A 22654-nucleotide genomic window follows, 5' to 3' on the forward strand; every position below is an offset into this window, starting at 1 on the left:
CATCCAATGCAGGAGGCAAGCTCCGGAGAGCACGTCCCGCCACCTGTCAGCAACCAGGAATGGTGTGGGGCAGCTCCTACTCTGACGCTAGCCCAGCTCTGGCTGCGACCATCACCAGGGTGTCTGGGCATTGCTGCTTCTCCCCCTTCCCCCTGAAAGAAAGGAAGGGCTGAGCCTCCCATGGGATACGCAGAGGAGAGCAGAAGCCAGAAGAGACCCAGTTCTCTTTCCTCAATGCAGGGATCCTGGAGCATTCACACACCACAGGAAATAGCAGACCCCCGCCCTGAACAGCCCTCTGATCCAAACACCCCACTCCTCTCCCACTGGGGTTGCAAGTATAATCACCCACCGGGCAGATTTGAACTTGGGATCTCTGAAGCAGAGTATAGGAGTCTCTACCCTCTGAGCTAAAAGCCAGCTGCCTCACAGCCTGTGCTGTAAAAGTCTCTTGTTCTTAGCCGTTGCTGTGGTCTAAATGCCACTGCATGGGCCAGTGACCCACAGTAGGTGTGAGGGTTACATAAGCAGCAGCTGTTGCCATCCCCCACAGGTGCGAGCACTCGCTGCTTCCGGCGAACAGGCCCGATTTGCCCCACACCCTCCCGACTCCCCACCTGCTCTGCTCCCCCACCAAGAAATACACCCCCGAGCCAGGCTGTCCAGTGGTCTCCATTTCCTGATATTGGCATGAACACGGGCACACGTCAGCCGATGCTTTATTGGACAGATTAGTGTAACCAGGGACGGAAGCCAGAGCACAAGGAGACTCGGGAAGACGACAGTGGAGTGGGCTGCTTCTCCGCACACACCCCCCACCGGCGGGGTTCACAGGCGAGGCTCCGGTATGTGATATATTCCAAGCTGCCCCAGTGTGCTAGGCTCTGCTGGACACAGAGACCATCCATCCCCTGCAAAGTCCCCCCGGGGGAGTAGACAGGACAGACGGGAGAAGGGATGAGCTGCTATCTCCCAGCACGACATCCCCGCCACCTTCCCCCGCCAGAGCTTTTCTCCATGAGTATGTGGGCGGCGGGTTCGGGATCACCACATGCTGCTCAGCACTTCGTGCGTCACTCGAGAGCGGACGGGCTCGGGGCACCGCTGCTGAACCCAAGGTGGCGGCGGATCGGCTTCTCCTTCCCCTGCCCCTCGGAAAGATGTGGGGGCCGTCGAGGGCCGCGAGTCTCCCTCTGAAGAGCTTCCCTGGACTGAAGGGAAACTTTCCCAGGCAGATGGACCATCTCATGCTGCTCTTTCGTGATTGGTGGTTGCTCGGCGCTGGTTTCCATGGTACGAGCGCTAGGAACAGCAGGTGGCTGGGACTCTGCATGGATGCCTACCCACAATTAGCCCTTTGAGGCCGGAACAGCTACCCCAATGCACACCCGCATCTCTGCCATTCGCTTGCTACTCTGAGCTACCCTGGGCAGCGTCTTCAGGCGGACGAGAGACTCACTCTCCTTCCCTGGTGCCAGATTGGGCCCTTTTCTTCTTGGGCCAAGCAGGGTTGCCGGGGGCATAGCAAAATCTCCCAGATCTCGGGCTGCTGCTGCCTAGATGTTGCACAAGCAAGCGGACACGTGCCCCATACCCAGGATGAAAATAACTTAACATTTCTTATCAGCACTGTCCTATGGTAACCTGGGTCCCTGCCGGCTCTTTAAATAGCTCCTGGCTGTCTTTTGCCGCAGCTCAGCCGGTGCTTGCCGGAGCTGCGCACCCGCTCGCTTTCACCTCCGCTCGTATCAGGCCCTGCCTTAACTCATCTGCCCTCTGGAGCAAACAGGACTGGACTCCTGTCTCCGATTCCTGTTTGAGGACACTCCCAGCGGGGTCCAGCCCCACCTCGCAGCGCCTGCCTGAGCTTCAGGTGAGCTTTTCTGCCAGCCACGCGCCGCGTGGCTCTGGTGCCTTCCCATATTCAGCACACGGGGAGATTGGAGCGTTTAGTTCTCCCGCAGGTGCACCGCAATCTGACTGCCCTGTCCGCGGCCACAGAAACCCGCATTCCCCTCACTCAGCCAGCCAACCGTCAGGGGAAAGCCAACCCCCCGTCGCCCTCTCCCCACCTCCTGTGGCTTCCTCTCTCCCCCCACGCGACAGCACCATCTGCTCCGATTCCTCCCTCAGAGAACTTCCCTCCCTCCAAGGATCACCGAGAGAACGGGCCCCTGGATCCACCACCTCAGTCGCGTGTCGCAGGGCTAAATGGAACCGATACATAGATACACGCTGCACCTCCCAGCCCCCGGGCTCTGCAGCATCACGCGGCGAGGAGACGCCCCTGCCCCCGGGGGAGGCCGCTTTCCGGCGTAGGCTTCTTCACAGTCGGGCAGCCTGGCTGAGACGCGGCCGGCGTCCTTCTCGGGACAGGCCATTCTGGGCCGTGGTGCATTCCCCCTCTCCGCCCTCTGGCTCTGCAGTCGGCGAGGGGGCTGGAGGGCCGCGTCCCCCCTCGCCAGCCACACGGGCTCCGTCGGTCGTCCCCTCGCAGGCAGGGCAAGCCGGGCCGCACTCAGCACTGTTCCCCCAACCCCCGGCAAAACAGCTAGCGACGTCGCCGGAGACTCAGCGGCCCGTCTTGCACGGGTGGCAGCGTCCCGGCTGCAGGTCCTGCTCCTCCCAGAGTCCGATCCTCCGCCTTCCGCCGGGTTCCTCCTGCCCCGGGCAGCCAGGGAGAGCTTCACACACGAGGATCCGGGGGTGGGGAGGGGAGTGTCACAAGGCAGGCTACAGAGCTGGAGAACGGGTCTTCTCCCATTCGGGTTCGTGGGTGGACCGGAGACCATTCAGCTAGAGAGGCGACGGGGGCACGTGGTGCACGTCAAAGCCCTTGGTAAGCTCTGATACTCCACCTCCTCTGGCTCCTGTGGGAAAGAGAGAAGCCTCAGGGCGTGGCCAGCAGGCTCTTGCTCACCGCCTCTGGGCCACCAGCATCAGCAGGACACGACTGATCCGACGGGCTCCGACGCTCAGCTGGGGCACACAGCCCCCTCCCCACAGCTACCCTGATTGACACCGCGCACGACACCCATTGGACATCACCATGATCCCTGGCATGGCTCTTTTCACTGCTCTCTTCCATTTCCCCACCCAACCTGCTCGTGGTGCAGGAGATGGGTGAGCGGCCAGGTGGGAGGGGAGGGGCTGTTCTCTTCTCTCCCTCCTGCGTGGGAACCCACCCAGCCCTCTGCCAGCAGCAGGAGCAGCTGGGGTCAGCAGCTCTGAAATCCATGCAGGGCTGCTCTAAGGATTTATGGCAGCACTGTTAAACTGGTACCCCTCTGCCCAACGGCAACTGGGGAGGGGAGGGGGCGATTTTTTAGAGACGTGATTTTATCATCTTGCGCGGCACACAAATGAAATCTTTGTAAAACAAATTTTAAACCCAGGTCCTGTCGGCTCACACAGGAAGTTCAGAAACTGACAGTATCTACCTGGGGCAGGCCTGTGACATGCCTTCATTCCCCCTTGGCTGGCTTCTTCGGCTAATAGCCCTGGCCAGCTGTGTCACTTTTAAGTTCATTAGATCCTCTCCGGAGGAAGCAGAACCACAGAACGGGGACAGGAGGAGGAGGGGTGGGTGAACATTAATTCCCAGGAGTGCCCCACATTTTCGGGTGCCTTAACCAGTGTTTCTCAAATTTTTTTTAATCAAAACAAAAAACAGGACTATGTAGCACTTTAAAGACTAACAAGATGGTTTATTAGGCGATGAGCTTTCGTGAGCCAGTCTCACTTCCTCAGATCAAATAGTGGAAGAAAATTGTCACAACCTTATATACCAATTGTATCCTTTGGTATATATGGTTGTGACAATTTTCTTCCACTACTTAATCTGAGGAAGTGGGTCTGGCCCACAAAAGCTCATCACCTAATAAACCATCTTGTTAGTCTTTAAGTGCTACACAGTCCTGTTTTTTGTTTCAGCTACACCAGACTCACACAGCTACATTTCTATCACTATTTTTTTTATCAAGTACCCCTTTAAAAAAGTAAGTCCCCTTGGTACCTACAGTTTTCAGACACATTTTTTTCTACCCTTGCAACACATTTGTTTAAACAACTTAACCGTAGCGAGGAGGGCGATGACATTTTTGGGTGTAAAAAACTCCCTATAGGAGTTGCTATAGGGAACTTTCTGGGTGTCTGGCTGGTGAGTCTTGCCCACATGCTCAGGGTTTAGCTGATCGCCATATTTGGGGTCGGGAAGGAATTTTCCTCCAGGGTAGATTGGCAGAGGCCCTGGAGGTTTTTCGCCTTCCTCTGTAGATTTGGGCACAGATTACAGCTGAAGGACTCTCTGCATGTTGGGTCCTTCAAAGTATTTGAATGCTTCAATATCTGAGATATAGGTGAGAGGATTATTCTAGGAGGGGTGGTTGAGATTCTGTGGCCTGCACTGTGCAGGGGGTCAGACTAGATGATCATAATGGTCCCTTCTGACCTTAAAGTCTATGAGTCTATGAGGAAGGAGAAAAATTGTTCCTCTTGGTTTCTGAGGACAGGAAAGGAGTAATGGGCTTAAAGTGCAACAGGGGAGGTTTAGATTGGACATTAGGAAAAAATTCCTAACTGTCAGGGTGGTCAAATATTGGAATAAATTGCCAAGGGAGGTGGTGGAATCTCCCTCTCTGGAGATATTTAAGAACAGGTTAGATAGACATCTGTCAGGGATGGTGTAGACGGAGCTTGGTCCTGCCTTGAGGGCGGGGGGCTGGACTCGATAACCTCTCGAGGTCCCTTCCAGTCCTATTATTCTATGATTCTATGATTCTAAGTTCAAAAATAATAAAGCACAGTGTAACTTCAAACAAACATTCAGTTTTCTCCAAATTTCAGTGAGGTTGACGTACCCCCCCCCCCCCCCCCGACTTCTCTCGCATACGCCTGAGGGGACTCGTCCCACTGGTTGAGAAACACTGCCTTACACCATTGCGTAGTCTGTGCTTGGCTGAGGATGAATCTGAAACTGATCTGTTAATCAGGTTTTCCGCTCCCCACACTCAGCTGGTCCCATTGTCCTCAGCAAGGGTGGGAGGGGAGTTTGCATTGTTCTCAAGAAGTGAGGAGAATCTTCCATTCCCCCATGGGAGCTGCCCCAGTGCTTTTGAAAGTTCAGCGTGTCCAGCTGGGACCTGCTGTGTTCCAGGACAGGGGATGCTTCTGGAAATTATTTGGCCCGAAGGCTGTGACGTAGTGGGGGTACCTTGCTGGCTGCTATGCTGGGCAGTGGGCTGTGGGTGACCTCCGCTGGCTGCTGTCTGCAGCACAGCCCAGCAGGGCAGGGGATGAGTCATTATGCAAGGGGGCTTCGAACCTGTCCGGCCAGTTATCTCCCAGGGAGCGGAACAATGGGAAGAAGGTGGAGTGGAGCCCTGGCAGGGAGGCAGGGCCGGGAGTTAGTTAGTTAGTTTCGGTCTGGGAAGCAGGGGAGAAGGAGCTAGGGAGGGGGGTTGGGACTGTAGGGCCCAGCCATCCCTCATCTCAAGGGGGGGCACTGAGGCCTCCTAGCCCCAGTTCCTGTAACCAGATTACATCAGTGCTGTGCTGTATCCTGGAGAAGCAATAAACTTCCTCTATTCTATTGGCTGGCGGAGTCTGTTCGTGCCACTACAGGGGTGCAGGAGACGGGGAAACCCCAATGCGCTGTCACAAAGGCCTCGTCCATCTTCAGCACCGCAGCGACTGGAGGGAAGGAGCGATCGGCAACTCATTCAGCTACCTGTGTGGACGCTCGTACTCTGATTTGAATCTGGTTTGTAGTGAGTGAGTTCGCCAGCTCCTCATCCAGTTCCGCTAATGCGACAAACCAGATTTAAAATGAATTAAGAGCGTCCACTCGGGGGCTTGCATGAGTTTAACTCAGCTGGTTTTTCAAGAGGTTTAAACAAAACCACTGGGACTTTGGCAACAGACAAGGCCAGCCCCTCTACAGGTGGCTGTTTGGAGAAGGCAACGTGGCCTAGTGGATAGAGCCATAGGTTGGGACTCAGCATGCCCAGGATTATATTCCTGGCTCTGTTAGTGGCTTTCTGGGAAGTCATGGCATTACCGCGTGCCTCAGTTTCCCCATCAGTGAGATGGAGTTAAGGACACTGACCTCCTTGGTAGGGTGCACTGAAATCTATGAACGAGAAGAGCTAGATCAGTGGTCCCCAACCTTTCATGGCTGCCGGGCGCCCAGGGGCGGGGTCACTCACGTGCCAAGTGTCCGGGGGCCACTCACGCTCTGCACGCCCAGGGGCAGCGGCTGCCCATGCGCCACACGCCTGAGGCCGGCACCGCACATGTGCTGAGCGCCCGGGGTAGGGGCCGCCCATGCGCCACGCACCCGGGGCCGGCGCCATGCATTGCCAAATGTTTCGGCGGGCGCACATAAATGCCCCAGCAGGCACCATGACACCCGTGGGCACTGCATTGGGGACCACTGAGCTAGATGCTATATAGTTATTCCCATGCTGTGAGCCATCCAGTTCTGGGTAAATAGCAGATGCTTTGGAGAATGCTCTCAGCTCCTGCATGCTCCATCTGAGTCCAGTGCACTCTTGCAAACTTCTCTGCACGCTCCTTTCCTCACTTTGTTCAACACCTGTACAGAAAGCAGCATCCTCCTCACCTGGTGCCTAGGTCACCTCCTCGGACGTATTCTCCGGGGTCCTGCGGATCTGGTCATAGACAGTGGTGATTAGATGCTCTTTCTGCGGGCTCCGCTCCATGTTATTTTCCAGGTGACGCAGGGCCTGAAACAAAAGCAGATAGGCTTGTTCTCGGAAGGACGGTGCAAGCCGTCTTCTCTGCAGGTGAATTTGCCAACAAGTCTCTTCCCAAAGCAGAAAGGGTTGAAGGTGCCAAAGCACGGACTTCTACCATCTGAGCTAGCAGAGCAACTGCCTGGCCTGGTAGCAGTTGTAGGTTGTTATCCTCTAGTCAGAACAGAGCGGGGCGTGACCCACACTGCTCTTACACTTTCAGAACTGGACAACACATAATCTAACCTCTTCAAAGCTCAAAATGAGGAAACTCTCGGAGGGACACTGTTTGGAGGAAGTGTCTGACCCTCTTTTCTTGCAATGGTTTGATGCGTCTGTGATGACCCCACGCTAGGCCTTCAGCAGAGATAAACCCAGCACCTTCAGCCTCAAGAAGAGAGGTGGGTGATAAGAGGCTGTGGGCCAGACGTAGATCGTCACAGTTAGCCCCTGGCAGACCGCCGACGCTGTATTTACCTGCGGCTTGCAGCTCCTATTGGCTTGTGGATTGCCGCTTCTGGTCCATGGGAGCTGCAGGAAGCAGCACGAACTGGGACTTCCCACAGCTCCCATTGGCTGGGAACAGCGATCCATGGCCAACGGGAGTTGCAAGCGGCCGTACCTGTGGACACGCAAGTAAATATAGGGCCGGTGGCCTGCCAGTGGCTAACCCTATCGAACTGCATCTGGCCCCCGGGGCTGCCTATTGCCCACCCCTGCTCAAGAAGCATAAAGCCCATCTGCTGGAGCTAAAGGAGCATCACATTAACCAACGGCAGTAGTAGGCTGTTATCCTCTCTAGATAGCAGTCACTAGAGAGCGAGGTGGCACATTTCAGCAGCGGGTTTCACATTCACACAACACTCTCTTGGCGCGTCGTGCCAAGCCGTGGCTGCACCAGTGCATTCTGGGATTCTGGAGGCCCCAGCCCGAGTGCCTTCTATTTCTGCTGGCAGCAAAGCCTACGAGGTAGTTTCCACTCTGCCTTGGGAGACAGGACGTGTCGGAACCCTTGGGACTCCCTGCCTCTCTGTCAGCCTATAGACAAAGGCGGCGTGTGTGTGTGTGTGTGTGTGTGTGTGTGTGTGTGTCATGGCACCTCTGCACCTTCCTCTGCATGGCACTGCCGTTCTGGGCACGTAAGGGTCTGTGGGGAGGCATGGGAGGGCTAGGCGGGACGTAGCCTGCGGTGACTCTGCAAAGCTGGTTTGGGGGGATCAACTTGAGTGCAAGCAATCCTCTGGATCCACCCCCGCTTCATCTTGGGGCCAGCTAGTCCAGGTTGAAAGCCCCCCTGAACTCAGGGGAGAGGACTGTGTGTGGACAGGAGAGGGTTAGGGACAGCCAGAACAAAAGTCCAGGCCAGCTCCGCAGGGACAATACACCCCTGTGAGGTGCAACGTGCATGCGCACACACGGCGGAGGGGGGGAAGGGAAGATCAACATCTCCAAAGGGAAGAAAGAGACATGCACACCCTGGAGAGAGCAACACTCTTCCAGGAAGGGCACATGCACCTGTTAGAAATTCAGCCCCAGCCCCTCAGAATAGAGCAGCGCTCGGAGAGGCTATCGACCGGTGTTCCCTGTAAGCTGAGCACTTGGGTGACTGCCCAGGAGAGATTCAAGTGCCGTCCAGCTGTTAGCAGCGCGCCCACGGCCGGCAGTAGGTGTTTCTATTGGTGGTGCACACCCGTACACGCCTCGGTGCGCAGGACAAAATGTATTCCGCACGCAGATGGGAAAAACTTAGGAGGGAACACTGCTGCGGACCCACACCTGAATGACAGCTCTAACCCCGGGGGAGATGCAGGGGAGACCTGCGCGGAGGAGCATCACGCACACAGCCCCGCCAAGAGAGAAGTCACACGCACCGTGAGAGGACACCCCCCCGCCCTGCCCCATGCGCAGAGCAGGACGCTCCCCAAAGGAAAGGCACATTCACACAGCAAAGACCAGCCACACAGATGAAAAGGGAGCAGCGCACCAGCCAGAGAGAGAGCCCATCCGCTGGCCGACATCCACACTGCGGCTGGGAAAAACAGCGGCAGCTGGTGACGGCGCCGCAAGACGACGCAACGTCCTCCCCCAGCCTGTGGCTGATGCAATAAGGATGTTTAACGAGGGAGTGGGAACCCCTTTCCTAGAAAGCTTGCGGTCCGAACGCGCGCAGGGTGAGAGACAACGAGGGAGGATTGCTTTCCTACATCCCTGCCTGCCGCATCCCTCCTTTGGCTGCTAAGGAAAGAGTCCCAGCCTTTCCCTTCCACGAGACAGTGCCGGAGCTGCAGGGGCGGGGGAAAGGGGGGAGGAGGGGCAAGCTCCTGGATAATCAGCAATCAGAGCGCTCACCTGGTCATTACCTTCTGGGGGACTCCTCAAGATATCAGCATACTGGGGCTCCGCCAGACTTTCTTCCATTGGGCCGGTGGGGGTGGCGGCTGAGGAAAGAACACGAGGTTCAGAAAGGAGAGAGGAAAAGCCAAGTTCCCAGCAGGCTGGAGTGTCTGGACCGTTGCCGATCACGCCTCCCCTTTGTCATGAGCTGAGCTCCTGCGCAGATCCAACTCCTCAGAGCCACCCCCACCAAAATCACAGGCAGGGAATCCGTGTGAGTCCTTCTCCAGAAAATCAGGGTGATGGGGATGCTTGGATCAGAAGGGGGGGCTCATGAAAAAGGGGTTAAGACCTTGAACACACCGGGCATTAGCGCTAATCTCCCCATGGTCAGCTCTCAGGGGTTTATCACCCGCCTTGTGGTGGTCGATGTGCTTCTTAAAGCCCCAGCTCCCGGAGTCACGTGCTTAAAAAGAAGCCAGATTTTAGCCCCCTTCACCGAGGAGAGTTCAAATTCGAGCAGCGCTGGGCTGTTATGGAATCCCCCTCCTGCCATGATGGCAGCGATTCCTGCGGGATCCCAGTCCCGCGGAAGGGGTATAATTCTGGCGTCGCAGCCGGAAAGGGGCAGGAAAGGACTTTTCGTACCTGGATCAGCCGACTTCTTGTTGTTCATCCGCCAGCACCAGACGGCAGTCCCGAGGGTTAGCACTAACAGGAAGAAAGTCAGCACAATGTATCCTGGCTTCGAGAAGGACGCGTCGGCGCCTGGAATTGTAGAGGATGGAGGTTAGCAGCACCCACCGAGAACTTGCAGCAATGAAGTTCTAACATCTCATCAGGCCGTGGCCAGAGAAGATGCTGCTCTGGTGTCCAGGGCCAAAGGGAAACCTTTAGTGGCTGAGGGTCGGGTCCTTGGCGAGAAGGAGAGTTTAGCTTCTACACCCATCAAGGCCATTTAGTGCCAGTCAAGGGAGTATTACGGATTGCGCTCTCTGAAGAGTAACCAGACCCCCTGATGACTGAGCTGGATACAAACCAATGGCCCATTCTGCACCCAAATCCCCTGAGGTATGCAGTCCCTTTCTATGCTGTGTAGCGAATGGGTCTGTGTTCCTTAGGCTGACTCTTCACGTCTCTCATCGGATCTGCTGCTCCTGTCCCCTGTAGCATCTGGGCAGCACCAAGAAACGTAGCACCAGGACACCGCAGTGAGACGGAGCAGCAGGACCCTCTCGCTTTTACAGTCAGGGAAACTGAGGCACGGAGCCGGGGGGTGGGGAGGGAATGTGACTGGACAAAAACCACCTAGCAGGTTAGTGGCCAAGCTGGGAATAAAAATGAGTTCCTCGAGTCCCAGGCCAGTGACCTAACCACTAGACCACGCTCTCTCCCTGAATCAAGGAAGCAGGCACTGCCATCCGAACGGTGACAAGCCTCCTCACCTCCACTGAGGCAGATGCTCTGCAGGTCAAAGGAGATGATCTTCTGATCCACAGGGTTGCTGACGGTGCAGGTGTAGGTCGTATTCAGGGAGCTGGGCTGCAGCGACAGCTGGAGCGTCCTGCCATCTGGGGAGAGCTGGTACCGGCCCGGATCCAGCTGTTGAGCCGGGTTCCCTTTGCCCCAAAAGATGCTCACGTTTCCCTTCCCCGAGCCCCGGCACTGCAGCGTGACGTTGCACCCCTCCGGCGTGCTGGCCAGCAGCTGACTCTGGATCTGGGGGGTCGCCACTGGCTCTGGGTTCAAAGACAAGCAACGATCAGAGGAATCGGTCACGCTCCGGACACCGTAACAGCGGCGCAAGGCAACAGAGGCCCCATCCCCCGATGCAGGGCAGGCTGGAAGGGCATGACTGAGCGCCCCTAAAGCGAGGCAGAAATTCCCCGAACGTAGGCGTTATGAGCGCGGCTCCCCAGCAAGGTCCAGGAGGCCGGCATCTCTAAGACTAGTCTCCACCAGCGGTTTCCCCTTTTCTTCTCATCACCCAGCTAAAGAAAATCGTTGCTGCCACGACCCAATAGAATTTAACTAGTGTGCGGGCTCTGGGGGAGGCTCCGGCTTTGGGCGGGAGCAGGGCTGGGGCAGGAGGGGTTTACTTTGAGCGGCTCCCGGTCCGCGGTGCAGCAGGGGGGCTAAGGCAGCTTCCTGCCTCTCCTGGCACCGCAGACCAGGCTGCCCCCAGAAGCAGCTGGTTCCCAGCCAATGGGAGTGCGGAGCTAGTGTGCGGGGCAGGGGCGGTGCAGGGTGCCTTGTAAGCTCCCTGCTCCCACATCTAGGAGCCGGGTCGGCCGCCGGCCACTTCTGGGGCACAGCTCTGTTTGCGGTGCTGGACAGGCAGGGAACTGCCTCCGCTCCCCGCACTGCTCGCCTGATCCCTCTGCAGCAACCAGACCCAGCGCCGGACGTCCCACCCCCTAGTCCTGGGGCACAGCCATGGCTTGACAACCACTGAGCTACATGACAAGCTGAGGCTGGCCTAGCTACTTTGCTTAGGGGCTGAACCTCCCCCTGTGCACCGCACCTCCACCCTGAGACATGTCATTACGCTGCCCTATGGCGCCACATGGACGGCGATAGGCCGATGGAAGAATTATTTCACTGACCAAGCTGCTGCCTGCTCCTTGGAGAGGTAGAATGACCACAGTGACAAGACCATGGCTCTAGAGGTGAGGCTTTAAGTGGTGGGCGTAGCCAGTGGTGAAAGTACCTTAACATTTCTTACTGGCACTGTCCCTGCCAGCTCTTTCAATAGCTCCCTGGTGGCTTTTGCCACAGCTCAGCCAGCGCTTGCCAGAGCTGCACACCAGGGCGCACCCGCTAACTTTCACCTCTGGGTGTGGCTGAAGCCCCGACTTTGTGCATCCTGGGTAACATTCAGGCACATGCAGTGCACTTCTCAAACTTTTATGGAAGACTTAATAGACCCTGTGCCGCTGCTTCTCCTCTGCCAGGGGAGAATTTCACCCCAAGTGCACCAAACCATTTGGCAGCATGGCATGGTGGTCACTGGATTGGGGCTCAGGAGATGTGGCATCTATTCCTGCCTCGACCTTGTAGGGTGTCCTTAGGTTGGTCCTTTCCCCTGGCCTCAGTTTTCCCATCTGTCAAATGGGGATAATGCCTCTGCCTTCTATTGTAAAGTGCTTTGAGGTTACAAATGAAAAGAAGGAGGAATTATTGTTAATATCAGAGCACCAGACTCTGCGTTCTCCTGGAAACTATTAAATATCGATCTATTATCACTTACCATAGACGGTGAGGAGAAAGGCCTGATCCTCCACAGTGGCGAGTGTTGTCTTAATCCGGGCCTCATAAACGCCGCTGTCGCCCAGCTGCAGAGCCTTGATCTTCAGCGAGGTCGCGTTGTGCATTTCTAGCCGCTGCTGAAATCGATCTTTGGGATTGGGCCGCTCGAATCCCGCGCTGGTGAACTCAGCCAGCTGAATCGTATCACCCGTCCCAGCACCAAAGCTCCATTCGACTGTCCTCACCTTTCTCCCAGGGGACGGGACCACGGACAGCAAGACCGATCCCCCCAGAGTCCCATTCACCTGGCGGCGGGGAGTCGGCGCTTGGGCAACCAGGATATCTAAGAAAGAGGGCGAGGCCGAACGGTGACAACTCTCGAGTGTGTTACAAGAGACACAGAAAACCCGCAGCAAGGAGACCAATCGAAACATGATTTTTAGTTTGCTAAAACGTCCCTTCCAGCCTGCATCTCTTTTAAAAATAACCCGCCTCCGCGCTCTTGATACAGCAGGGCTGAGGAACCTTTTGGGGGGTCGCTGACCCAGAGAAAAATCCGTCAGGGGCTGCACAAAAGTGAGAAGCAAAACAAAACAAAACAAAACAAAAACGAGGTGGCCTCGAACTCAGAAGCAAAGATGCTCCCCGCATTCCCTTCACATACCAGAGCCTGGGGGGCTACTCGATTTTGTGGGCCCCCTAGTTTCTGGGGTGGGGCCAAAATGAGGGGTTCAGTGTGTGGGCGGGGCTGCCGGGAAGCAGGCTTGGGATGTGGGATCTGAGTGGGAGGGAGGGCACAGGAGAGTGTTGGGGGTTGGCAGGTTTGGGAGAGTGGTAGGCTGCAGGAGCGGGCTGGGAGTGCGGAGTCCGGCACTGGGATCTGGGTGGGAGCGGGGGGGGGGGTGTGTGTGCAGAAGTTTCCTCCCCCCATCAGGCAGAACCTGTGGGTTGGATCCAGCCCCCACAGTGGGAGCTGACGCTGGCGTTCCAGCCCCATGGAGAGCTGGGGGGGGGGCACAGGGCCGGCTCCCCTATGCTGGGCGGGGGCTAGCCTGGGGGGCTGGATCTACACAAGTCGGAGGTTCCCCACCCTGATAGAGCATCGGGCTATGTCTGGTGTGCAGTCCGGGGGTGTGATTGCAGCACACGCCCACCCACACTAGCTCTGAGTGAGCTAGCCTGGGAACCAGAGCGGCTAAGTCACGGCAGCCGGAGCGTTCAGCAGCCATGGCCTTGCCCTGCGGCTGGCGGGTGAGCGAGTGAGATTAACGCCGGCGTGGGGACCTCTGCGCATGCTGCTGTCACGCCCTGAGGGAAGACAGCAGGCCGAGGCGGAAGGGAAGCGCCTCCCTGTGCAGAGGGCAGGCACAAGAAACACTGCCCCATTGGCGATCTCGGGATAGGGCTTTAGACAGAGCTAAGTGATGCTTAACCCCTCTCGAGTGGCCCTTTGCCTGGGGAACGTGCACCCAGCAGGAGTCCGGCCTGAGCCTGCAGATCAGGTGAATAGCCACGCAGGCCACCCAGGTATTCGGGCCCCTGACGCCCCTCCGGAAATTAGAAACCTTACTGCCACCAGCCGCCTGGGAGCTCAGGGACTGACTTTGTGCCGCGTTTGTGCAGCGCCAAGCACAGAAGAATCCTGCTCCGGGATTGGCGCTCCCAGGTGCCCCCGCTGAGACAATAGATAACGAGAGCCCCACTCCGAAGAAGGGCTGACGGGGCTAGATCCGCGTGGGGAGAACGTCTGGTCAGCGCAATGCCTTTCCCCAGACCCAGCCGCCTGTTGGCAGGAAGAGTTTCCTGCGCACAAGGAACCCTGCGAGGATTCTGAGCACAGCTGTTTCTCTGGAGCAGCGTTGGTCTAAACACATGGGTTTATTTAGCGCCGGCCTGGTTGCGGGATCCTCTGCCAAATAGGGTTGCCAGGTGTCCAGTGTTTAACTGGAGAGTCTGTTTTTTGCGCCTTCTGTCCAGTAAAAAAGTTCAGAAAATACCGGACATGTGCAATGTCTGGTATTTTCTGCTTTTCCAGCTGGGCGCCTGATGGAAGCCTAGCGGGGGTGGGAGGAGTGGCTAGGGAAGCGGGGCCGCGATCGGCGCCGGGAGATTCTGCCTCCCCAGCCACTCTCCCACCCCCACCAGCGATCGGCGCTGGGAAGTCCATGTAGTCAAAATATATGATGTAGACTATTGATTGTTTATAATAAAGTTCCCAGTCAGTGTTAAGCATAGTTGTGGGGTTTTTTTAGCACACGTGTTCGGTATTTATGGGGGGGGGTTTTTGCTCGACAAATGTTTAGCACGTGTGTTTGGTATTTATGAGGGTTTTTTGTTTGTGCTCGATAAATTTTTAGCACGTGTGTTCAGTATTTATGGGGTTTTTTTGTTTTTGCTCAACACATTTTTAGCATGTGTGTTCGGTATTTTTTGAGAAACCATCTGGCAACCCTACTGCCGCAGCCTAGCCCCGAAGTCACGTTGGAGGCAGGGAGAACGAATGTTCTCTGTGTTGTTTCTATGCCGACAAATGCCAGCCTCATTAAAAGCCCACAAAAGCCTGCCGAGAAATCTGATAGTTCTTTGGGATTAGGCCATGGGATCCCCCAACCATCTGGTGCATTTGAAAGACGTGACGACGGGCAAGCGTGTGCCGGGGAGTTTTGCTGTGGCTGTAGAATGGGAGTGGGCCTCTCTCATGTCTTCTCGGAGACAGCTGGGGTAGATCTCCCCGGCCTCTCGAGGAGCTTGACTCTATTGAAGTCTCCCTGGCAGGGATCCGTCCGCTTTGCTCTGTGGATGGCTCTTGTGATTTACCCCAGATCTGGCCCCGGATAAACCATAGTTCTCACCTTTCCCCCCTTAGGCAGCCAAAGCTGTGCTCTAGCTCAGCCAGGAGTTACGCAGCAGTGAAGGAGGCAGGAGGCACCGTGCTGGGTGGGACGTCGGATTCCCTGTCAGAACGACCCCTTTCAGTGGGGGGAGGAGGAAGGGTTAACAAAAGCCCTCTACAGAAAAGGACTGTTTCGCCCACCCGCACAATGCAGCCACCGCTGAAGTGAGGGAGGGCAGCTGTTTCCTACCCCCCTGGAGATTCCCGTCGGATGTTAAATGTGGGACATCAGGCTGAACAGGTTTGTCGTCCAGCCGCGGCAGGAAGCGCAGCTGCTGCAGCCTGCTGGCTTATCCCACTAGACCCCAGAGCCTTTCTTCAGGGCACTGGCCGCCTTCAGCAGACCCCAAATAAAACAGTGCCATGTAAACCCAGGGGCTGCTTGACTCCAGCTCAAGGGCCTCCCTGCTTCTAGCAGCTGTTCCCCATTACCCTCTCTCAAAGGGTTGCCAGGGGTCTGGTATTGGCCTGAACAGTCCAGTATTTGTGGTCTCTATCTGATTAAAAAAAACAGAAAATACCAGACATGTAAAATGCTGCATCTGGCAGGGCGGGGAAGCGGGGAGCATGGGGATTTAAAGGCGCAGTGACTCTTTTTTTTGGTCTTTTTTTTCCCCCTCAACAACTTTGGTCCTGTTTTTTTTTCTCAACGAATTCCCTCCCCCCCCCCATGTTCAGTAATTTTTGTGAAAGTATCTAGCAACCCTACCCCAGCAGGCCAGGCAGGCCCCATGGATTGCCTCCCTTCCTCAGAAAATAATGCCTCTTTCAGCCTTTATCAGCCTACAGTGCACAACAGGCAGCCCTCTGGCCCCATGCAGGCCCGCCCCTGCTTCTCATGGGGCTCTGGCTCAGCACAGGGCAGGCAGACTATTATTTTACTGCCTAGTGTAGCAGGGTCTAAGGCCTCAGGATTCCGGGGCTGTGGGTTCTAATCCTGGCCTCAGTTTTCCCAGCAGTAAAATGGGTCAGTCCCACTGGCCTGCTTCACAGGGGTGTGGTGAGGCTCACGCCATTCAAGATTGTGGGGTGCCCAGAAACCAAGGCAGCAATGGGCACCCCAGAGGTGGGCGAACTGATCTCTGGTTCTAACAAGTTAAGTCCGTAGGATGAAAGGTGATGCATCATTGAAATTAAACCTAGTCCCTCCAGCCATGCTTTCCCTCCTCTCCTAGCCCGCTTGGATGGGGAGGAGAAACAGCTGCGCCTGTGTATTAAAGAAGATTAAATACCAACATCAGAGAGTTTACTTCTTATAAACCTTCCCGCAGCCCACATTACAAGCTGCCTCTTTGCATTGCTTTGTACACATCTCTGCATAAGACGTGCTGAGCCTCAGCGGGGCTTTTCTGACACTGATCCTATTTGTCTGAGGCTTCCTTTGAGTTTCCTTTTTTTTTAAATCTGTGCCTTAAACCACTTCTGAATTTCACTCCCCTCCCACGTCACGCGTTCCAAGCCGACAGGTTTGCAGCCATTGTGCAGAGAGGAAGGGGCACCTGGACTATGTCTAGACTGGCATGATTTTCCACAAATGCTTTTAACGGAAAAGTTTTTCCGTTAAAAGCATTTGCGGAAAAGAGCGTCTAGATTGGCACGGACGCTTTTCCGCAAAAGCACTTTTTGCAGAAAAGCGTCCGTGCCAATCTAGACGTGGTTTTGCACAAGAAAACCCCGATCGCCATTTTCGCGATCAGGGCTTTTTTGCACAAAACAATACCGCGCTGTCTACACTGGCCCTCTTGCGCAAAAGCATTTGCGCAAGAGGGCTTTTGCCCGAACGGGAGCAGCATAGCATTTCCACAAGAAGCACTGATTTCAGACAGTAGGAATCAGTGTTTTTGCAGAAATTCAAGCGGCCAGTGTAGACAACTGGCAAGTTTTTCCGCAAAAGCAGCTGCTTTTGCGGAAAAACCTGCCAGTCTAGACGCAGCCCTGGCATCTGTGGTGCTCACCTATCCCGATCCAGGAGAGTAGCTAAGCACGTGCTAAAGGGTCAGACTTTCTCCAGCACTCAGTGCCGACAACTAGCTGGGCAGTTAGGGGGCAGAGCTGTAGGTGGTAAGGTCTACGGGCCCACGGTGCCCGGACACTGGGGATATTCCTGGCCTGGGGCTCAGCTCCACGGAAATTTGGGGCTGGGTCTCTCCCCCACCCGTGTCTGCTGGCTCCCCAGAGCCCAAACCCAAACTCCCTCCCAGAGCCATAGGCAGGTGCGGGGAGTAAGTTTGAGAAGAGGAGCGATGTGGGCCAGCTCCAGGCATTCTGGGAATGGCCAACATTTCTTCAAACCTGGCTCCCCTTGGCACTGCGCCCAGTGGAGATCCAACATTCGTATGGAACATCTAGCCTCACTTGTCAGTGCTGAGCCCAGAGGTGAGGGAACTAGGGTGTGTGGGGGGGGGGAGGAGGAGGCAGCACGGGAATTAGGGGTGGGAGGGGGGGACGAAGCTGTTGCCCTCCCCCTGGCTTGATGTGGTTTCCATTCTACACAGGGTTTATAGTTTGGTTCAATGGCTCTCAGCAAAAATTATCCCAGCGTCCTTGACTGAGCCCTTTTGAAAACCCTGGTCACTGGGTAAAGTTCACCTCCCACGCACAGCTCCCATGGACTTCACCAGGGGCGTGGCATTCACCCACAGCACTTCTGGGGTGTGCAGAAACTCTGGCAGTGCGGGGCAACTTAGGCTAGTGAGTGGCAGTGTGCCCTCTAATTTTTTCCATCCGTGGGTGGAATCAATTTTGTTCTGTGCACCCAATTATGTGCACCACCAGTAGAAACACCTGCTCTCGGCTGTCTTTTGATGTTTCCACCACAAACCAAAATCATCCGAATTAATCACGTGGGCCCAACTCACTGTATTCACCAAACACCCAGTTTAGCCGCCTGCCCACTACCTTTCTGGCAGGCTTCTCAAACACGGAGCGCAATGAGCACCGTTCGAGGGCTTTGCAAACAATTTAAAAGGGGAGGACTCGGTGCCTAGATACAACAGCCCCCACTACCATGGCACTCACGTTCCTCCAGTCTTTATAAAGTCTCACGCCACCCTGTTTTACAGATGGGGAAACTGAGGCACAGGGCCTCTACCCATTACCAGGACATTTGTGCCAGAGCAGGCAATTGGCTCTCTAAAGGACAAACACAATCTGACTGGTGAAAACTGGCTTGCAATGCAGCGGAGGTCAGACCAGATGAGCAAATGCACCTTTTTCGCTCCTGAACCGTATGAATCAAAGTTTGAGGCGGGGGCGCTAACCACTGGGCCATCCTTCCTCGCTTTTAGAACACTTGGCTTTGAATTAACACTTCCCATTGTGTTGAAGGTGAGGGCTGCCCATCAAGATCTCTGCCAAGCACCCCGCTTCCGTGCAAACAGCGCAGACACAGATGCCGGAGCTTTCCTGTGGCCGCCACAAACTTTTTCCACTAGCCTCATCCGCTCTCGTGCCAGTTTACCCGTCACTCGAGCGACGCGTGGGTCTCACCACAACGCTAACGTCCGCTTTAGAAAAGGCGACCGTTCCAGAGCTGCCGATGTGGTCTCAATGACTCCAGTTCCATTTGCTGCGGCCGCATCATTGTTCGGGGGAGTAAGGAAATGACGGGTTGGAAACATACCAAGGCTGGCTCGCTTTAAGACAATCAAACCATTTCCTGAATTGGCAAAGGCCGGGCAATTTTTATCCTGTTTACCCAGCAGTTGTTTGGAATGTGCTAATCTGAGTAAATCCTGGCATCAAACTCACTGCTTGTGAGACGGAGGGAGGATAACACCAGAAAGGTCTAGGAGTAAAAGGGGGGAAGTGTAAATACTAGAGTGCCACAGGAAACTCTGAGCTAGAGAGAGGAGAAGGCAGAGATACATAGATGGGAAGGACCACAGAGTAATGATGAGAGAGAGACACAGATGAAGTACAGTGATAGAAATGTAGCCGTGTTAGTCTGGGGTAGTTGAAGCAAAATGCAGGACAATGTAGCACTTTAAAGACTAACAAGATGGTTTATTAGGTGATGAGCTTTCGTGGGCCAGACCCACTTCCTCAGATCAAATAGTGGAAGAAAATTGTCACAACCATATATACCAAAGGATACAATTAAAAAAAATGAACAAATATGAAAAGGACAAATCACATTGCAGAACAGAAGGGGGATGCGGGGGGGGGGGGGGAAGGGGGAGGAAGGAAGGTAAGTGTCTGTGAATTGCTGATATTAATGTAGTACAGGCAGTCCCCGGGTTACGTACAAGATAGGGACTGTAGGTTTGTTCTTAAGTTGAATTTGTATGTAAATCGGAACTGGTACATATTGTAGGGGAAACTGTAGCCAAACATTTCTCCAGAGCTCAGTTTTATTCTCCCACACCTCACTTCCCTCAGTCCTTTATTCTCAAGCTGAGGTGTCTGCTGAGAAAAGCCGCTCCGCGTCTCCCTGGTCTGCTGGGGGGGGGGGCGCTAGCTTCGCGTCTCCCCGGTCTGCTGGGGGGAAGCAGCTAGTGCGGGGTTGCCTCACCCCGTTTGTAAATAGGGATCCAATGTAAGTCGGATCCATGTTACCCGGGGACTGCCTGTACAGAGGCAAGAATTGTAACTGATTTGAACCAAGTGATCCTAGTGCCGTTTGTACATGAATCAGTCCAATTTAGGTCTAATTGAATTCAAGCACCGCAGCTACACGGCCGTGCCACTGTTACGAGATTTTTTTGGCTCTGCGTTTGTTCGGTGCTCACCCATTTTTTGTCACGGCGCACAGTGACACCCCCCTCTATCCTATACCCTGGTGCAGAGAGAAGAGAACAAAGAGCCATTGGGAAGTGCTAAGTCACCAGAAATGTCCTTTCGTGACAGTGTGTTTTATTTGAGATCTTCCTCAGCCGCCCGGCAGAATCACGGGACGTGGAGGGCTAGACGAGCGTTCCTTTTAAGGAATGATTAGCCTTCTGGTTGTAAAATTGTTGAAGCATCAACTGTTTGTTCAGATTCGGGATGAGACCATCTTTCCATAGCACCACTATGTCCTGCAGCATATTTTGTAAAAATAGCCCATTTTAGGAAGAAGACCTCCCTGCGGATCTGTCTCTGCTATTAAAAGATTTTTCTAGGAACTGCAGCTCTGGTGAGAATGATTAGATTTGTGGATTAGCAAAGTGAGAATTAACGGAGGTTCTTCTGGCTTTTTTTTACATAAGAGCCCCAGCTCTCAGCTGGCCTAAAATGGCAAAGCTGCCCTGTATTCAGGGAGTCTACGCCCGTTTATACTAGCTGGCCCATATCATTAATGAGCTGTTGACCCAAATCAGATGATACCTTTGAAAAGAACAGAGTCTTTTCCTCGGACACCTGAAAATCAACAACCTAAGGAAGAAATCAGGATTGTCAGCACTGTTTATTCCCTCGGCGGTGCAGTTCTAAATCCTTTGGAAAATAACCGGACAGATCAACTGGATTAGATAACACACTGGAAACTATCTAGCCACAAATCTGCAGTAGACAACAGGAAAATGGGCTCAAGAATTGTTCTACCTCTGTTCATACAGCTTTGAGATTCCACTCACATTGATTTACCATTCAGCAAGGACCCAGTCTAAAGCAAAAAGCATAGAAAGCTGCCATAAATGCACAGAAAGCAATTTACTATGGAGGAAGACATACCAGCCGGGTTTCCCTTTGCTCTCCTGCTCTGTGCTAGAAAATGATTACATTACTCTGCCCTACACGTGTCCAATTTAAATCAGTTCTGCTTCACCTACCTGCAGAGAGGGTAATCAGCGTCATGAGCAAGAAAGGGAGAGAGGGTTTTTTGCTGGTCACCTCCATGTCTTCACGGTTCTCTCTGCGTCTCTGTGCTGATCCCGGCAGCAGTGGCAGATGCTGGGAGATAGGAGGAGCAAAACGGCATCATGCACGCTCTCGAGGGAGTCTGTGCATCCGGGAACTCAGCACCGTTATTAGCTGATTATCCACTTGTATTTGATCGAGTATGCAGGGCACTGGTCAATGTGCATGCAAAACCATAATTGCTTCTTTGGCAGGCGGATCCTCCATCCAGCCGCTCAGCCAGGCTGTGCAATGCTTGCTTATGGATGAGCTGGCTCGTTAAGGAATCTTGCATCAGGGAAATTAAATAACCCCTTCCCCAGAGCCATATCCTCCCTGAGCCAGGGACCTTCCTGTTTTCAGAAGGGGCATTGTCTCCTCATCTAAGGGCTGGCCTGCACACCGGTTTACCTATGCATTAACCCAGATCTCCACAGGCAGGCACCAAGAAGAAAGGCACCCCAGGCCTGATTCTGTGCGGTGCTGAGAACTTTCGACTCACACTGACAGCAATGGGAAGTGAAGACACCGAGGCCCAGATCCTGAGAGGCACTTCACCCCTGATCTCCCCAGGGAGTCAGGCAACTAAAAGGATTTGGGCCTCAGGTAGGGTTGCCAGATGGTTTAACCAAAAATACCAAACACTCCCCCCCACAAAAAAAAACCCACCAGGGAAAAAAATTCTGTTGAGAAAAAAAAGGGGGAGACCAAAGTTGTTGAGGGGAAAAAAAAGGACCCCAAGAGTTGTTAAGCAAAAAAAAAAAAAAAAAGCGTGGCCCCTTTGGCCCCTTTAAGAAATGCCATCCACCATCTTGTTTTCCTGCTCCAGGCCAGACAGCTCCCCTGTGGAACCAGGTAAGCACCTGGGATTTTCACCTCCTGGCCAGGGAAAAAAAATCAGAAAATACTCGACATTCTAGGTGTCTGGTATTTTCTGAATTTTTTTACTGGACAGGATGCAAAAATATCGGATTGTCCAGGTTAATACCAGACACCTGGCAACCCTAGCCTCAGGACGTCGTAGGGAGAGCTTTAGACCCCTTTAGGATCGGGCCCTAAGATCTTGGGATGACTGAAGACACAAGCCAGAGTCCTGGGCCGCCTTTGCTGTCAAGTCCCGTACCACGGTGCAGTGGTCTTGCCATCGTTATGCGCTGCGGGTTCTTGGAGCCCAGTTTACACCGGTGTAAAGAGGGGCCTGGGACACGGGGCGGCAGAGGATCAGGCCCGGGGGGATCCTGCAGCCGCCAAGCCTGGAGGGAGCTGACTGTGACTCCGTGTGATCCCCTAGGCACCATCATTTCACGGGGGCTGGACTAGCCTGCCAGGCCGCGGCGGGAGAGCAACATGCAGGACTGCAGACGCGCACTGCAAGAGACAGGGAATTTCCCACAACAGGGAGGCCACCTACCTCTACGTATCCGGCTTGCTGTTCTGAAGCACCCAAGAGGGAAAGCCGAAATCCTTGAGAAGAAGGCGGCCGGGACTTGGGGACGCCTAGGAACAAGCCTCAGCCTTAGCTGTAGCCACAACCGGCCACAAAGAAAAGGCTCTCCAGACAGGGAAATGCGATGTCCAGCCTGGCCCTTGGCAGCCGATGGAAACG

General features: G+C 54.7%; 1 protein-coding gene across 3 annotated transcripts; it reads right to left on the bottom strand.

Annotated features, from left to right (window-relative positions):
- Window positions 1-702: 702 nt before the first annotated feature.
- LOC102443810 (SLAM family member 8-like) lies at window positions 703-22654 on the bottom strand. Of its 3 annotated transcripts, XM_006119411.4 has the most exons (8): window positions 22460-22654; window positions 20982-21102; window positions 12340-12681; window positions 10535-10828; window positions 9738-9857; window positions 9105-9193; window positions 6623-6746; window positions 703-2870 (listed from the first exon to the last, which is right to left on the bottom strand). In XM_006119411.4, exons 2-7 carry the CDS (start codon window positions 21046-21048, stop codon window positions 6630-6632), a joined length of 1029 nt encoding a protein of 342 aa, XP_006119473.2. In that variant the 5' UTR covers window positions 21049-21102; window positions 22460-22654; the 3' UTR covers window positions 703-2870; window positions 6623-6629. The 3 variants fall into 3 exon arrangements, 2 of the variants coding, with proteins under 2 accessions (XP_006119473.2, XP_075763200.1); XR_012897414.1 differs by lacking the exon at window positions 22460-22654 and having other exon boundaries at window positions 9116-9193; window positions 20982-21355; XM_075907085.1 differs by lacking the exon at window positions 22460-22654 and having other exon boundaries at window positions 20982-21347.

Source organism: Pelodiscus sinensis, chromosome 24 (assembly GCF_049634645.1).
Source record: "Pelodiscus sinensis isolate JC-2024 chromosome 24, ASM4963464v1, whole genome shotgun sequence".
NCBI lineage: Eukaryota > Metazoa > Chordata > Testudines > Trionychidae > Pelodiscus > Pelodiscus sinensis.

Coding starts and splice junctions, on each gene's coding strand:
- LOC102443810 (XM_006119411.4), bottom strand. CDS start 21,048: ATGGAGGTGACCAGCAAAAAACCCTCTCTCCCTTTCTTGCTCATGACG. Junction 9,858..10,534: donor GAGCATCTGCCTCAGTGGAG/GTGAGGAGGCTT, acceptor CTACAATTCCAG/GCGCCGACGCGTCCTTCTCG. Junction 6,747..9,104: donor CCCCAGAAGGTAATGACCAG/GTGAGCGCTCTG, acceptor CTTTTGTTTCAG/GCCCTGCGTCACCTGGAAAA.